Genomic DNA, 16,447 nt, shown 5'->3' with positions numbered 1-16,447 from the left:
GAGATAACTCTGTAAAGTCAGTTAAAAGTTTTAAACACGTTGTGTTGTTAAAGGAATCAATGATCAAAATTTGTGTTTGTCAAACTGCTATATAACCAGTGTAATTTTTCTGACAAAACGGTTGGTTCAAAGTTTTTGAAATTTTTATATTTTTGTTAAAGAATTTACTTTGACAAAATTTTATGAAAATTAAACGAGCCAAATTAATTTTAGTGAAAGTGCTGGGTACCACCTTAATGACAAAATTGTAACCTCATAGTATGATTAAAAATAACAAAAACGTGGGGAATATTGTTTGTATATAACGCCGTAAAATCGAAAATACGTAAAAACTATTTTGGCTACTGATTTTTTAACATACCGCATTTTAAATTGAAAAAGAAATCGTTATATCAATTTGGGTATCCTAGAAAAACAGTAACTGTTGTTCACTCAGTTAACAAAATGACACAAATCTGGTAAGACAAGATAAGATCAGATAATCTGAATTTCCCACTCATAAGGTCCATGTATTTAACATGTAGAATTTGAAACAAAATCTAGTAAGCGCACATTCTACATTTTGTCTTTATTTATTGTTGCTTCGTAACGGGGATGGAAAGCGGAAGTATAATGCATATATCAACCAGTAAACCCCGTCATTATTAAGCCAATACTCAGACATTTTTGCGATTCTGTTCTCTCATTGTTGAGTTGTTTTTTTCTCTACACAAATTCTTTCAGACTACACTATGGCATCATTTACCATTAACTAAGATTTTTAGTTTTAATTCCTGTATCATTCACAGTTTTTAAAAATGCGTGCTTTTTGACATTTTTTTTTAGATTTTAATATGCCGAAATTTTAAGATCGAGTTATTTCCCTTTGTAATCCTGGGTCGAAGGGTATACTGATTAATTTTCATATTCGACTAACCCAAATTGATATAACATGTGGTACAAGCAAATCTGATAAGATATTCCAACTAGATCAAGGCTTAAAAACGAAAGTCAAAGATTTGAACGTGATAAAAGGTTAAAAACTTCATGGTAGCAAAGGGAAGCCATTTGCAATCTTACGTAAACTTCGTCAATCAAAATCGAAAACGAATTTTATTAACAATAATGTAAGTCATTAGACTCTGAAAATTCCTAAATCAATTCGCTACATATGAAAAGTTGCGTTGGATTTGTAATTTAAATTTTGAGTGATGGATATAATTATGATTGAATCAAGTCCAGCGTAGTAATTCCTATTGTTTTCTTTGTTCAACATTTTATATAGCAAGTGTCAGGTGACAATGTTATTGCGTAAAATCTGGATCTTTTCCAGGTTTGTGATTATCAAGAAAGAGATGTATTGTTTTAGATAATTCATTTTTGACCTAAATCACGTTTGTTAGGTAACAGCTTTGCAGATGCAGTGATTGAATTAAAAATTTTCGTTAAAACATGTACAATGAGGTCAGTTGTTTTAAAAGTCAAATTATTTTAAATATGATCTCATGTACATCTATCAAAATTATGTTTAACTTTAGTTCCAAATTTAACTGTTAAAATCTAATTTTACGATTAACGCTGGGAATTTTTGCAATAATTGCATTTCTCAAAATCTATGCAAGAATTCATGTAGTATCGTATCAAACAAATCCTTGGTCAAAGAAATAGAGTAGCAATAAATTAAACCAGAATTGATTGTTGGTTGCTTAACAATTAGCAAATATTTCAAAAGAATTATAGTTTGGATCTGATGAAATCGTTAAACTTTTATGAATAACCTTTTTTTGGGAAGATCGTTACTCAAGTTATTTCAATATAAGATATGAACCAAAAACACTTAAAGCATTTAAGCTTAAAATTTATATTAAAAAAAATTGCTGAGTTGTCATATAAATAGTACACACTATTTTATATTTGGTTGGTTGATGCTGTGCACTTATTATTGGTGAGCTACTGTTGTTTGACTCGTAGTGCTTTTGTAGTTTAAGAAGTGAAATATATCTAAATAAATGTAAACGAAAATGGAACGCACAATATTTAAATAGAACCAGTTTTAAAATTAAAATATGTTTGAGTGAAATTCAAAGCGTACTATCAAATTATTTCATTTGTGAAAAAATATAGCTCGGCATTTAGGATGTCAAATTTTATAATTATGAACTTAAATATGAAATGCAAATGAATTATTTAATATAGTTCTCTTTTCATAGATAAATAAGGAAAAGGAGTCAAATAATTAAACTATATGTATAATTAAAATATTATTTGATTTTGTGTGAAGTCAAATTATTTTAACTAAATGCATATGGTCTGCCGTCAATTCGCTATGGTTTACCAATAAAACACAAGTTGATATAAGTGAACAAAAGGATGTCAATAAAAAAAGTAAATAATTCATAAAAGCACCATTGAATCCTAGATATTTATTTCAAGTGCATTATATTATTATGGGATGATTTACCTGAATAAATATTGTTTAAACTAAGTATATATGATAATAACAGACAATGAAAATGATGTAAAAACCCTACCAGCATTGAAACATATGTCCGTAAGATTACACTAATCAAGTACATTCTAATCAGTGATATTGTAAAACTTTACAAACTTTTATATAGAACGTTGCAATCACATGGTATTAAACACATTACTAACTCTGATGATCGAATGCCAATAGTACACATGGGTAACAGTGATAGTAATCGAACATTACCGATAATCCAATACGTAAGGGATATCTAACATTTATTTTAACAGCAGCGTCATATTAACACAGTCACTTTTGTACAATCATGTACACCGGTGAACACAGTTTATCTAATAACTGTACGCTGTGCCGTAAAACGCATGCTAACAAAGTTTGCGGAAGATATGTTTGAAAGATTCTTTTTTCCCTAGAGACTCGAGTTTCTGTTTTAAACTTTTAAATAAGCAAAATGTTAGCTTGAAAATATTTTTTATAAACTTACATTTTATACATTGTAATCCGACAACTCTGGCTTCCAAATGATAAGTATACAGACGACAAATATCACTTTCCAAGAAAGTTATAATATATGTGTAGCAGAAACACTTTACAGAGCTTATATGTTGTATCGTTAATACATACCTGACTTTTATACTTATACTTATATTGTCCTTATTTTATCATCCATACAAAAACAATTTTAAGTTACGGAAAAAATGCGCCAAAAAGTTATGAATTTTCCAGGTATTTGTAATTGATATAAACTTTTAGATCTAGATCACCAAAACCATTCAAATGTATACCTACTTCTTATGACCATGTCGTTTCATAAAACAATACCAGAATTCCGCTTCAAAAATTGTAAGTATACAGGAGACAAATGACACTTCTACGAAATTCATTATACATTTTTTTATGTATGTCGTTTAAAAGCTTATCAGAGCTTTAACTGCCTAACATTGAATAGATCTTTTGTGCTTATGCTTATACTGTTTGTATTTCATGAATCACAAGAATATTTGTTTGTTACAGAAAATATATAAAAAATAAACTGAATTTTCCAAATATTTTGTAATTGAGAAACAGTTTTAGATCTAGATCATTAAAACCATTCAAATGTATACCTATTACTTATGACCATGTCGTTTCAGAAAACAATCCCAGAATTCTGCTTCAAAAATTGTAAGTATACAGGAGACAAATGACACTTCTACGAAATTCATTATACATTTTTTTTATGTATGTCGTTTAAAAGCTTATCAGAGCTTTAACTGCCTTACATTGAATAGATCTTTTGTGCTTATGCTTATACTGTTCGTATTTCATGAATCACAAGAATATTTGTTTGTTACAGAAAATATATAAAAAATAAACTGAATTTTCCAAATATTTTGTAATTGAGAAACAGTTTTAGATCTAGATCACCAAAACCATTCAAATGTATACCTATTACTTATGACCATGTCGTTTCAGAAAACAATCCCAGAATTCCGCTTCAAAAATTGTAAGTATACAGGAGACAAATGACACTTCTACGAAATTCATTATACATTTTTTTTTATGTCTGTCGTTTAAAAGCTTATCAGAGCTTTAACTGCCTGACATTGAATCGATCTTTTGTGCTTATGCTTATACTGTTCGTATTTCATGAACACAAGAATATTGTTTGTTACAGAAAATAAGTCAAAAATAAACTGAATTTTTCAAAGTATGTTGTAATTGAGAAACACTTTTAGTTCTAGATCACTAAAAAAATTCAAATGTATACTTACTAATTATGACCATGTCGTTCTATATCACGAGTTTATTAAACAATTCCGCTACAAAAATGATAAGTATTTAGACGATAAATGTCACTTTCCAAGAAATTCATTTAAAGAAATATTAAATATTAAATGTGTCGCTTAAAAGCTTATGTTGTATTGTTCATTTATACCCGACTTTGAATAGATCTTTTTTTCTGGTTATGCTAACATTGTCATTATTCATCAGACATATAAAAATAATCGAATGTTACAGAAAATATGCCAAAAATAATTTTGAATTTTCCAAGTATTTTGTAATTGAGAAATACTTTAAGTACTAGATCATTAAATTATTGAAATTTATACATTTTACTTATGACCATGTCGTTGCATACCAGTAGTTTATTAAACAATGCATTTTAAAATATACAAATTAATGAAGACCGTGTCTATACATACCAGTAGTTTATTAATCTATGGATTGATTTGCAGTATTGTTATATTGTATAATAAAAGTGTCTCAAAGTATGCAAAGGAACGATAAGGTTCAAATGCTTATGAAGTGTATTGTGTACCTGTTAGTTTGTATGTCGTTTAAAAGATCTGAATACAATACGAACAGGATAAATAAAAAACAAAAAACAAAAGAACGTCATTTTATATTATCTCATAACAAGCACATGACTACAAATGATTATATCTTCAAGTTATAAGACATACGATGTGGTATTATGATTGTCAATACAACACAAGGAAGATCTAGCGAGTGTCCTTTATCCGTTGATGATTGGTTATTATCTTGCATATACAATGATTCAAAACAGTGAATTCAATTTAAATAGCATTGAAATGGGGAAACATTTTTTGTAGATTTACAATGACAAATATTTCCATGTTGAACAATAGATTCAGTGACATACACTGTTTATTCTGTTTGATATATAACTTACATTAAAAATAAATTGGAATATAACCTCAACCAAAAAAAAAAAAAAAAAAAACCAGAAAAAAGCATTCGCAGGAATTGTTTTTTTTACACGTGAGAATTGAAAATGTATTTGTATAGGTTGAAACTATATCAAAATGGAATTAATAATGTATTTGTTTGTGAAAATTTAAAACCTATTTATATAATTCATTGTAACATAAGGAGATATTGTATGATTTAAAAAATTAAAATCATGACAAAATCATGTTTATTGTAACATTGTTAAACAAATCATTCCTTCCAATGGCATTTGCTTTAACTTTCTTACGATTTGTTTCAGAGAAAAAGTAAAACGACCATTATAGATCCTTTGTAATAATGTGGGTCATTTCTATAATTACTATGTACAAACGTTAGACAATTCGGGCCAGTTCCCTAATCACAATGCATAAAAGTATTATAACTTCGGGTCATTGCTTTAATCTGACATAATTGTTTGGGTCATTGCATTCATCAATCTATTTTTATGCAATCTATTTTTTTCAAAATATATAACCACCTCTTCTTATCATGTAATGGAAACGCCAGACACAATATAGGAAAAAATATGACGAACATAATATATATAATGTGCCGATTGAAGAAAAGACATTTTTCTCATTGTTGTTTTACATTTTCGATAACATAGCGTAAAATAGATATCAAAGGTACCAGGATTAACAAGTGGGTTTATACAATACAACTTCTGACTTGCCTTGAAAATGTCAGTCTTACATACATTATATTGATGCCTGCCACTAAAGTACATAACAGCGAAATTTATTTACTGTAACACATTAAACGTCTACAGTTTAGCAACAGTCGAATTATTACGTGCACTTTTACATAATCCTAAACATTAAGTCATCATATTTAATATTGCTAATTCGTGTTTATTGAAATAATACGCCTTTTAATCATTTTTATATTATTTAATCGAATAACTGGTTTAACTGTTGGTTATCAAAGCGGCGCCTTTGCGTTTTATGAAAGGTTACCGGTAAAACTTCATAAGTACTTTCATAACATGCTAAGGCGATTAATGTTCCTATTGATGTTAATTTCTATGTTACCTAAAATAATTTCCTTTTGGTGCTAAGGAGGTGATTTTAATCGATTACTCAATTATAACAAACAAAATCATACCTACAATGGATGTGTCATTTTTCTATGCTTTCCATAATTATCAATTGTACTTAAAAAGGTTAAAGATTGACTAAAACTTTACCATGGTCAGTCAATAATTCAATAACTTTTGGCTGTTGGACGACAATTTAAAACATTGTTTTTGTAAAATCACTGAATTGTTCAACCTTTACAAATGTTCATTCACTCTCAGTAGTTATGCTTTTTAATTTGACATTTTCGTCAATCAAACTATTTTCGTAACAATTATACCGGAAGAAGGAATTTTTACAATTATTGTCCGTGTTCAAATACATTATAAAACGAAATAAAGTATTTGTATTGGACCATTATCATAATAATATTTGTGGGGAGTATTCATAAAGCTATACAAAAGTTCAATATCAAACAAAATTGACAAGTGTGAGAAGACAATCAATTTACCAAGAATTGAACTGTATAACTACATGTGCAAAGTGTTATTGATAGTATTTCAATAACAAGAAATGACATTGCTTTCTTATTGAACTGTCTTCTGCCGTCTTCGTATTGACCCTATGTGTTGAATTTAACAACACAAGCATCTGACACAGCAACATTTACATCCTTGTCTTTGGTTTAATACCACTGAATTGTTACAACTTTTCTTGAAATCAGTTTCCAAGTAGCTACTTTTGTTAGTTTCACCTTGCTAACGTTTTAATACTATCAGATAAAATATTTATTAACTGTTCATAGATTGATGAAATTACGCTTTATCTTTGTATAAAACACATTTGTGAAAAAACTTATTTGTAGGCCCGATTTTAATGAAAGGTACGCAGTTTTTAAAGATTATACTGAAATGATTTTATAATGTGTAATTACTGATAAATCATAATTTAGATACTTATATTTTTGTTCCCTTTACGTGCTATATGCCTACATATAAGCACGTGTAGAGAATAAGAGCAGGAACTTTTCCACAAATTTTTTTTCTTAACAAAATTCATAGTATTTTTTAAATAATGTGTTTTCCTTTTACTCTTCTTGCTACATTATTATGCTTATAGTTGGAACAAATCCATGACGTGAATACTTTTTTTCTTTTTTCGTTTTAATTATTTTTAAAAATGAACGAATAAAATGATAATGATGATGCTTTTTTAAATGTGCTTAGTAAATAAAATTCAACTCATCACTTCACTAATATCATCTCTGGTAAAGCAGACTTTTATATGGCTTCATTTTAAGCTTATATGAAATAATAAACCATAGCAAAATGGAAAACAAAACTAATTTGCGACGGGAAAAATTACTTTCATAGCCAATTATACAAGTTTAAGTAAAAAAAAATATACACAAATGTCACAATGTGGGAAACCATTTATCAAACACATCGATGAACTGTAAACTACTTTTCTTTGGGACTGGTAAATTGAATTTATTAGTCACGAAAACCAAGTGCTGTATATTGACATTTCATGAAAACAATTAAGCCTTATTCACAGTGCCAAAGCTAATTATACTGTGCGGTAATTTATTTTTATATATACGTTTTAAAATTGTTCCAACAAGATCAGAAATATATCAAATGCTTTTTTAAATATCCTGATCAATGTAGTTTTTCGTGATATTTGTATTATAAAGTGACCGAATTTCGTTCCAATTTGATACTTGATATACATGTTGTGTCAAATAGTAATTAATACGGGATAATTTTGTGTCCCTTACACACTAAAATTAGTAACACAGAAGAAAGTTGTACCACTTAGTAATACAGAAGAAAGTTGGTCACTTAGTAATACAGAAGAAAATTGTGTCCCTTAGTATTACAAAAGAAAGTTATGTCTCTTAGCAATACAAAAACAAAAGTCGTATCCATCAGAAAAAACAAAAAAGCGGCGTCCCTTACTAATACAGAAGAAAGTTGTGTCACTTAGAAATACAGATGAAAGTTGTGTCCCTTACGGATACGAAAGAAAGCTGTGTCCCTTACATATACAGAAGAAAGGTGTGTCCCTTAGTCATACAGATGAAAGGTGTGTCCCTTAGTCATACAAAAAACCTGTGTCCCTTAGAAATATAGAAGAAAGTTGTGTCCCTTAGTAATACACAGTAAAGTTGTGTCCCTTATTTAAACAGAAAGAAAGTTATGTCTCTTAATAATACAGAAGAAATTTGACTTGCTTAGTTATACAGAAGAAAGTTGTGTCCCTTGGTAATACAGAAGGAAAAATTAGCAGTCTTGCACTTGCAATTATGTAATATAGAAATTATGTAGTGTTATACTGACAAATTGTACCATTAAACCAGTTAACAATTATCAGCATATTGTCAATTAAAACACCTGTTCTGGCAAGCAAATACACAAATTACTGTATAGGTCACATACCAACATTGTTTTAGCATAAGCTTTCATATCTTTTGACATATGTATCTTTTCTAGAATTCAGATCGGAAGTTATTGTTATAGGTATATGCAAGCATTATTTATATTATATAATGCATTGATGAATAACTATTCCGCATTTCAGAACTTTACGTTAAATATAAAAGCCATTGTATATTCTTAAAAAAATAAGTGATGAAAAGATTCATAGACATCAACAGTTGGTTTTTTTATTTCTTTTTTTTTTTTTTTTTAGGTATGACGAGTTTATGAAGATCAGCTTTGAATTGTACATAGAATACAGTCATTCGGCAAAAAAAATCAATAAATGTATTGAAAATTCTTTTCAAACTTGACTACAACTGAAATGTCAAAAATGCATAGAATAAGATCAAGGTTCCCAATAATTCCCCAATCAAACGTTACTAATCTGAAGACAAAAGAGTGGCGAGAGATACCAGTGGGACATTCACACTCATAAGTAAAAGAACGTCATTGGAGCGATCGCAGGTACTACGGAAGGTTAATCAGAATCTGCTCCACATGTGGCGCCGTCGTGTTACTTATGTTAGTACAGACCCGGCAATAAGTTTTATTCGGTATGTCACATTCGGAAAAGTGGCCGGGATTGTAGTAACGACTTTAGAAACATATCCGCTATCATCTGTAAAACGGATATTCCATAACCGTCATCACGCTCGTTTGGAACCTGTAAAACCGTCCAAGCGAAACGGAATGATTTCTACTTCAATACTTTGAACTATTGGTTTAAAAGCTTCCTTGGGAGCAACGAACTTCTATTAAGGAAATCATGATGAGAAATAGAATCTTTGGAATATCGTATCAGCTTGGAGATATGTACCCCGTATGCAGGCGCTACTGGAATGTTCTAACATAGAAATGGAACGGTCACAACTGGGAAGCTGAATCCATCTTTTTTGTCGTAAAGATTTGTTTTCAACCTAACCTCATTGTCAATTTCTAGATGAAAGTCAAGATATGGGACAGGCTTAACTGTAACTTTTGTATAAAATAAAAGATAATTATTACAGTATTCGCTGTTTTTGAAAAACGGATTCTAAGATAAGTTTCAAACATAAAACCAACTTTGATTTCCCCGGTAATGCCTTATAAGAAAAAATAGATGCATGAACACGATGATTTCAACTGTGTAAATGACGACTAATTTGTCATAAAAATCATTACGCTTCTTTAGAGTTGATAGGAACCTGCCTCAATTAAACTCCAACTTAGTAGTTACCAACGATAAGCACAATTTCTTGGTTAAGCATTTCGTGACGTAAACAATAAGGTAACATCAACGATAACCATGTGCACGACAAAATGTAAAGGGAAATTCGATGTGGTTAAAATTAAATCTTAGTATACCGGTAGGTCATAAGTGTTTTTCAAATGTCCTCCAGCTCTGACATATGAGGTATACTTACTTGTATGCATGCTACCTTTAGTATTTACATCTATAATTGGTATTATCAATCAACACATCTTTATGTTTTTTTTTACGTTGATTGTTTTGTAGTATTTCTTGTGTATTTCTTTTTCTGTCATAAATAAAAATAGAATCATTACAAAGGAAAACAATGTTCGTTAGATATTTTCAAAAAGAAATTGACTAACACCAAAATGTTTCTGTACTTTATGATTAAATGACAATGAAGATGTTTTAATCTGAAATAACCTAATTATAACTTTGATTAATGTAACATTCAATGGAATCAAAATGTTTTTAAATGCATGTTATTAGATTGCGGTAGGCACGCGTCACGTTAAATTAGTTCGGACTTAAAATGTGCAATTTTTTACACGCAATCAAATGAGGATGCCGAACATTACGGATTACCTTTCTCAACGGAACAGCGTCAATTCTATATAAATTTGATGTATCTTGGAATCACTTCACCATGATATCAAATAATTTCTTTTTTATCAACTAATGCATCAGATTCATTACATATAAAATGATGTTACAGCACCTATGGAGTTCAATCATGACTATGTATCTGTTATTATATTAAACGTATCAATTCTTTCATGTATTGTACTTACAAAAGAAGGTTATGACGAAATTGAATTATAAAAAATAATCAATCTAACTAGTGTTGGTAGTTTGTTCATGATTCTTTTAACAGAGGATGAGCGATTCTTTCATCTGATTATTTCTCAGTTATAGTTTTTTATGATGATATTCCTCACTTATTTCCGCGAAAATCACATGTACTACTGCAGAAATGCCGGTACAAATATTTGAACTAAGTTTATTAAATTCGTTAATGGCTGATTATTGATAACATCCATGAATTATTCTATAAATTTTTCAATTTTCAATCAGTTTCATGTCGAGCTAAATTTTTACGAAGTATCAACAAAACACAGCTAGTCTTTTATATAGCGATTTATCAACGCAACTTGTACAGGTGTTTTCATGTTTGGCTGTTACATTACGTCAACACGTTGCTAGAATGACAAACAATGTGCAAACCATAGTATTACTAAACGGACAAGTTATAAACTAAACATGCATTATAGAATGGGCTAGTCAGGAAATATGAAGTAATTGCTACACAGATTGTAAATTTACGATAATAATATAAGAGTAATTTTTTCTTCGATTTCATCTTTTTTTCGTAGTGATCATGTTAATTTTCAAGAACAGTTTCAATACAAGGTTCACAAGTGTTGAATTCGGACAGATAGAGGACAATTCATACTATAGCTGATGTGGTGGCCAATGTGTATTTTATTATTAAGTTGTACGTTAAAGAAATGATGTTTAAAAATAAATAAATATAAATTGCTTTCATTGTGACCAATATTTAAAATATAGTTTGGAAATAAAGTCTTAATTCATTTATATTCACATGATATAAAAGGTGTTGGTTATATACCCTTAAGATACCACAACCAAGTCCCTTTTGAAGCAGTTTTGTACAATTAGAACTATATATCAGTATATTTCATTTAAGTAAATCTGTATGTTAGTAACTTATTCAGTTCAACAACTACCAACGAAAAATACTCTGCGATATTTCTGTTACCGTAACATCAGGATGGTTTCTCTTTTTAAAAAAACTAAAAATAAAGGTGCCAAAAATAAATAATCTAAAAATTAAAACTAGGTATGAACAAATAATGCATCTAACAGATAAGATTAACCATCACAAATATTCAAAAGCGAAAATTTAACAAAACAACCACTCCCCCCCCAAAAAAAAACCCCATCCATTCCAACAATAGTTTCATAAACGAAGGATATCTAATCCCGAAAAGTATATTAATTAAATAAACGCAATGCATTATGTAAACTAAGCAAATACACCAAAAGTGTTTATTTCCATTTTATCTGCAATTTTACATGGACGAACACTGCTTTAAACATCACTGTGTTAAACACTAGTAATTCTGATTAAAAAACATATGTGCCAAACTTAATGTAGAATGGGATGGATACTTAAGTCTTTCATTAATATATAACTCTTAAGAGTGATTTCCACTGTTTTTTTTCAATACGGAAACCAAAGTTTTCCCATGCATCCACGCTTCCTCAAACAATATACTCAATCCATCTGCAGTTAAACATACAAATTTGCAATAAAACAAATCATCAGATCAACATATTTGTCCTTTCAAACTTTCCTTTTCACATTACGTTAATTAAATAAACGACAGATTTACTGGAAACATTTTCAATGTAGATTAAGATTATTCTGAGCCCAATAATTGAATTTGACGTCTCAATGTTAGTTTGTTCCAAAAAAAAATTATGTTAAAATTTAATGATATAAGACTATTAACTTGATGAGCCAGCGGAGCATTTCGTCTCTTTTAGACTCATTAGTGTCGCTCGAATCAAAACACTTTGAATAATTTGAACTTAAATTTACCATTTCTTGTGATTGCAATATAACTACTAGTATATGAAATGATAACCTACCAATTATATGGTATATTTAGTTGCTTTATCAGCCGCGGGACTCAACAGTGATGAGGTTTTAATAGTTTTATATCTTTTGTATTAGAATTTATGTTTCTAGAATTAAAAGAATATGTAAAAAAGATAAAGCTGATGTGAATCAGACATTTGCACTTTTAGGATGTCTTTAAGTGTTGCACGTTACATAAAATGATGAACTTCACAACATATTTTAAAGAATTTAAAGATGAAGTAGTACTGCACTTAAACAGCAATGTGAAAACTGATCAAAGATACCAGGCTAGTGCATTTGTACGCCAGATGCACGTGTCTTAAAAAAAATCACCAGTGACGCCCAAATCAGGTATGAAGTTGAAATGCATTCAGGACCACAAAATTCCTTAAGATTTTGACAAACACAGCTTAAGTAATCTATTCAGTATCGTAGAAATCCTATAAAATTTTAAACAGTTCAAAGAATATCTTTCTGACCTTCGTTCGGTCGTTATTATCAAAAAGCTTTTCCAATTCCAAAATACGTGTTATATAGTGATTAAGATTTTAACACAATGTTTACTGCTCTACCCCTAATTTTGATATTTGTATCTATTACTTCTGTTTTTTTTCACATATTGTTGTCAATATGATGGAATTGTATGCGACAGCATACAAGTTCGAGGTTAGTTATAAAATCCGGTTTAATCCACCATTATCCACATAAGAAAATACCTTTACAAGGTCAGGAATATGACAGTTGTTCTTCATTTATTCAATGTGTTTGAGAGTTCAATTTTGCCATTTGCTTAGGAACTTTTTGTTTTGAATTTCCCTCCGAAATGCGGTATTTTTGTTATTTTACTTTGTCATGTTTTAGTAACTACAGTATAAAATACACTTTTTGACTGTCACAAAATTTCCCGGATTTTTTTTCTCGGGTTTCAAACATTTATTAATCTTATATCGAATTTGTATGCACTCATTAATCGTATAATGGTAATTTATTACTCAGGCTATCAATGTGGTAAAATAAAACATGTTGCATATAATATATGAAATGGTATAAACAAATAACTAAATCAATTTCCGTTTCATATGTACATCTGATTAATTTGTTTAATTATATCTTATTAACTGTAAATATTTGAACAATCCATGGTAATATTACAAAGTTTGCAAGTTTCCAATTTTTCTTTTGTTGACTTGACACGTTTTTTTTCGTTAATTATGTTATAAACAGAAAGTATCTGTCGGCGTTTTGCCTCAAACATGGATTTGAAAGCTGCAATTTAGAAAAATATTCGAAAGTAATGTGAACTAGGTACCCTGTGTAATATAAACTCCTCTTTTTTTTTGCTAGAAACAACCCGTACGGCATTTTATTTTAGGGTGGTCTAGCAAAATGTTTTTGTAAAAGAGAGACAAGAGATACCAAAAGGTACCTAAGTCGTCAAGAGATTAGCAACACTATGGTTAACTAGTTATATAACAACGAATACTTTATTTCTCATAAAACTACAATTACATAGTTATAGAGAACATACATAAATATAATTATAAGGTACAATTTTTACAAGCATGTGTGAACAATACAATGAAATTAACTTGGAGGACTGACTTTCACATTTATAACTTTGATAAATTTAAAGTTATCAAAGGTACCCGGATTATAATTTATTACGCCAGACGCGCGTTTCGTCTACATAATACTCATCAGTGACGCTCAGATCAAAATAGTTGTAAAGCATTGAGGACCTAAAATTCCCAAAAGTTGTGCCAAATACGGCTAAATTTGTACAACAGTACACACATCACAACATAGAAAACTAAAGACCAAAACTGGAAGTAATCCCCTATGCTCCTGAAGGATAAGCTGATCTTTATCAACATGATGGCATAAATCGTGTTGCTCATGTGATAACAAACGGTTGATAAGCCTAAGTCGGTATATCCGATGAGAGTTAGAAATGCATTTGTAAGTTATATGCACTACATATACTCAATGCAATATAAACTTCCATTCGTTTATGCTTGAAGCAAACATTCACCATACCATTCTCAATTTTATGTTCACTACCACTGGTAAGTATACAGTCTAATTTTCGTAAAAATTGTTACGTTAGGAATACTTTTACTTGCATTAAACTCAAACATATTTGTTTGCGTCATTTGTAATTTGAATGTAGCGATCAAACACTCGTGCGTTTATTAGAAGGTGCATATATTAGTATTAAACAGTTCTTACACGCCAAACTGTAGTAGCAACTATTATCACATAAACTTCATTTACCTTGGCGTACAATTAATTGTCATCTGGACAATATTGCATTTGAGAAAAAAATCTCTTATCGGACCATACTATCACAAAAGAAGATGGTTACAGTACCTGTTTATTATCCCCCCCCTCTATAACCAATTTTACGAATCATGTCTTTTACTTACATCTAGAAATTGACAATGAGGGTCGAAACTGTACGACAAAAAAGATGATTTCAGCTTTCCAATTGTGAACTTTCAATTTCTAAGTAGCAACATTCCAGCAGCACCTGCATACGGGGTATATATCTCCCAATTGATACGATATTCCCGTGCTTGGATTTCCTGTCATGATTTTCTTGATAGAGGGTTGCTGCTCACAAGGAAGCTATTAAACCAAGAGTTCCAAATGGTGCAGTTGAAATCATCCCTTCGTAAATTTTACGGACGCCATCACGAGTTGGTTGACCGTTATGGAATAACCGTTTCACAAATGATATCGGATATGTTACTTACGTCGTAACTACAATCCCCTTCCCTTTCATGAATGTGACCTACCGAATTAGACTATCTACAGGATTTGTTATCACATAAGCAACACTACGGGATCTGCTTACCCTTCCGGAGCACCTGAGATCACTCCTAGTTTTTTTTTTTTTTTTTTTTTTTTGGGGGGGGGGGGGGTTCGTGTTGTTTATTCTTTAGTTTTCTATGTTGTGTCACGTGTGCTGTTTTTTGTTTGTCTTTTTCATTTTTAGCCATGGCGTTGTCAGTTTGTTTTAGATTTATGAGTTTGACTTTCCCTTTGGTATCTTTCGTCCCTCTTTTACTGGAAATGTTATTTCATAAAAAAATCGTGTCCATGAACAAATCGAACCATTTCCAAGAAACAAGGCGAGCCTTTATCCTTGCATTATTAATGTAACAAGCACTTTCAGAATCGTCATACTCCAGGATAATTTAAAAAAAAATTATGTTGCGTTTGTTCGTAATCCTAATTCCCGTACCAACTTAGCAGATTTTACTTTGCAATAACTAACTCCGAGGAAAATTCAAAACGTAAAGTCCCTAAAAAATGGCAAAATCAAAGATAAAACACACCAAACGAATGGACAACAACTGTCAACTTTTCATCTGTTCGCTCAACATGTATTGTAAGTGACGATTCCTACATATTAGTTACGCTGAGATAGACGTCACATGACGGATTCAACTAACTACCATATCCCGGAACAAAAAATAGATGTAATTTTCATTTAAAACAACTGTGCTGCTTATGTTCAAAAAATATCATGGATATACACGTATTACTACGTACGACCTCGACTACAATACGAAAATCTACGAACTGATAAAGATTGTCACTAACGATGCCGGAATGTATACCCGTAGCTTATTCGGTGTCAAATCCGTGAATGTGTGACTTAAGCATTAGGTAAAACACAAATGTGTGAACTGTAAGGCATTACATACCTGTTTAACTTAATCATTTGTCATACATCCATTCTGTGCAAAAAACATCCACTTTAAACTCTCTATAAAGTAAAATGTTTCAATATGCAATTTTTATCAATTTGAAAATATGAATATTATAACTCGCTTTGAGTAA

The 16,447-nt window shown here is 30.2% G+C and overlaps 1 protein-coding gene across 6 annotated transcripts in view; it reads right to left on the bottom strand.

The window, feature by feature from the left end:
• The window catches only part of LOC143053977 (trace amine-associated receptor 4-like), a 151,251-nt gene that overhangs the window by 7,575 nt on the left and 127,229 nt on the right, over positions 1 to 16,447 (bottom strand). For 2 of the 6 annotated variants that reach the window (XM_076226803.1, XM_076226804.1), the window contains exon 2: positions 16,312 to 16,373. The exons of 2 other annotated variants lie outside the window; for them this stretch is intronic. In XM_076226803.1, coding sequence (XP_076082918.1) covers positions 16,312 to 16,328 — 17 coding nt within the window. In that variant the 5' untranslated portion in view covers positions 16,329 to 16,373. Of the gene's footprint in view, positions 1 to 2,510; positions 2,662 to 2,948; positions 2,975 to 16,311; positions 16,374 to 16,447 lie in introns of those variants that run through there. 2 more of the 6 variants (XM_076226805.1, XM_076226806.1) reach the window with 2 other exon arrangements.

Source organism: Mytilus galloprovincialis, chromosome 12 (genome assembly GCF_965363235.1).
Source record: "Mytilus galloprovincialis chromosome 12, xbMytGall1.hap1.1, whole genome shotgun sequence".
NCBI lineage: Eukaryota > Metazoa > Mollusca > Bivalvia > Mytilida > Mytilidae > Mytilus > Mytilus galloprovincialis.
The sequence above is the reverse complement of the archived record's forward strand: the minus strand, read 5'-3'. Positions and strand labels throughout refer to the sequence as shown.